The 1,412-nt window shown below is 41.6% G+C and overlaps 1 protein-coding gene across 1 annotated transcript; it reads left to right on the top strand.

Annotated features, from left to right (window-relative positions):
* The first annotated feature begins 456 nt into the window (after positions 1 to 456).
* Positions 457 to 1,107, top strand: LOC145799564 (uncharacterized). The gene is made up of 2 exons (XM_082889160.1): positions 457 to 600; positions 691 to 1,107. Exons 1-2 carry the CDS (start codon positions 457 to 459, stop codon positions 1,105 to 1,107), a joined length of 561 nt encoding a protein of 186 aa, XP_082745286.1.
* Positions 1,108 to 1,412: the final 305 nt, after the last annotated feature.

The raw sequence follows: 1,412 nt of genomic DNA, 5'->3' as shown, positions 1-1,412 counted from the left end.
CTTGCACAACATGATCCATAAAGAAGTTGAGGTGTATGTGGACGACATAATTGTCAAGTCCAAAGAGCGAGAGGGCCACTATGCCGCACTAGTAAAATTCTTTGAACGGATCAGGGAGTACAGACTGAGGTTGAACCCATAGAAATGCACCTTTAGTATGACTGTAGGGAAAATACTGGGATTTTTTATTACACAAAAGGGAATTGAGATCAAGGCCATCCTAGAAATGCCACCACCAAGGACTAAAAAGGTGGTGCGTGACTTTTTGGGCAATTCATAAGATGGTTTATCTCAAAATTAATCTTGACTTGTGAACCACTGTTTGGTCTTTTGAAGAAAGTAAAGAAGTTCCAATAGGATGATCAATGTCAGTTTGCCTTTGAACAGGTAAAGCAGCATCTCTAGAATCCACTTGTATTGCCGCCGCTAGAGCCGGGGAAACCATTGATCTTGTACATGTCGGTAACAGATTCGCCCATGGAGTGCATGCTGGAGCAAGAATCAGAAGCTAAAATGGAGAAGGCCACCTACTATCTGAGCAAAAAGATGCTGGATTACGAGACCTGCTATACTCCTCTCGAGAAAGCTTGTTTAGCTCTGGTATGAGATACCAGGAAGTTGAGGCATTAGTTGTTAGCTCACTCTATAATTCTGGTTTCGAGATTAGATCTCATCAAATATCTCTTTAAGAAACCAACGCTTATGGATAGGCTAGCTCGTTGGTTACTTCTCCTTTCTGAGTTTGACCTCAAATATGTCACACACAAATCAGTCAAAGAGAGAACAGTAGCGGAATTTTTGGCAAACCACCCAGTGGAAGGAGATGAAACGGTAGAGTATTCTTTCCCAGATGAGGGCATTCTGCAGATAAAAAAGGAAATATGGACAATGTACTTTGACAGAGCCGTTAATCAATACAGTTATGGGATAGGTGTGTTACTGATAGCACCTGATGATTCCTACATACCCCTAGCTTTCAAACTCTGGTTCAGAGTGTCCAACAACAAAGCAGAATACGAGGCATGTATCGCTAGATTGGAAGCTGTCCTAAAACTAGGGGCAATAAGGTTGGACATCATTGGAGACTTGAACCTGGTTGTTTCTTAAGCCAACGGCGATTAGAAGGTCAAGGAAGAGAACATGAAGGTTTATCATCAGACCCTAGATATTCCAATTTCGAGGTTTGAAAAGCTGACGTTTACACATCTGCTAAGGGAGAATAACTGGTTTGCTGATGCATTAGCAACTCTATCTTCCATGGTAGACATCCCGCTTGGAATCAAGATACATCCAATTACCATTGAACAAAAGCATATGCCTGCTTATGAGACCATTGCCGTGATAGATGAGGTTCAAGACAAAAGCCCCTAGTATTACAACATTTGGAATTTTCTGGAAAATGATACGTATCC

This window comes from Camellia sinensis, chromosome 9, assembly GCF_055761805.1.
Source record: "Camellia sinensis isolate YWXY chromosome 9, ASM5576180v1, whole genome shotgun sequence".
NCBI lineage: Eukaryota > Viridiplantae > Streptophyta > Magnoliopsida > Ericales > Theaceae > Camellia > Camellia sinensis.
The sequence above is the reverse complement of the archived record's forward strand: the minus strand, read 5'-3'. Positions and strand labels throughout refer to the sequence as shown.

Coding starts and splice junctions, on each gene's coding strand:
- LOC145799564 (XM_082889160.1), top strand. CDS start 457: ATGTCGGTAACAGATTCGCCCATGGAGTGCATGCTGGAGCAAGAATCA. Junction 601..690: donor AGAAAGCTTGTTTAGCTCTG/GTATGAGATACC, acceptor TATCTCTTTAAG/AAACCAACGCTTATGGATAG.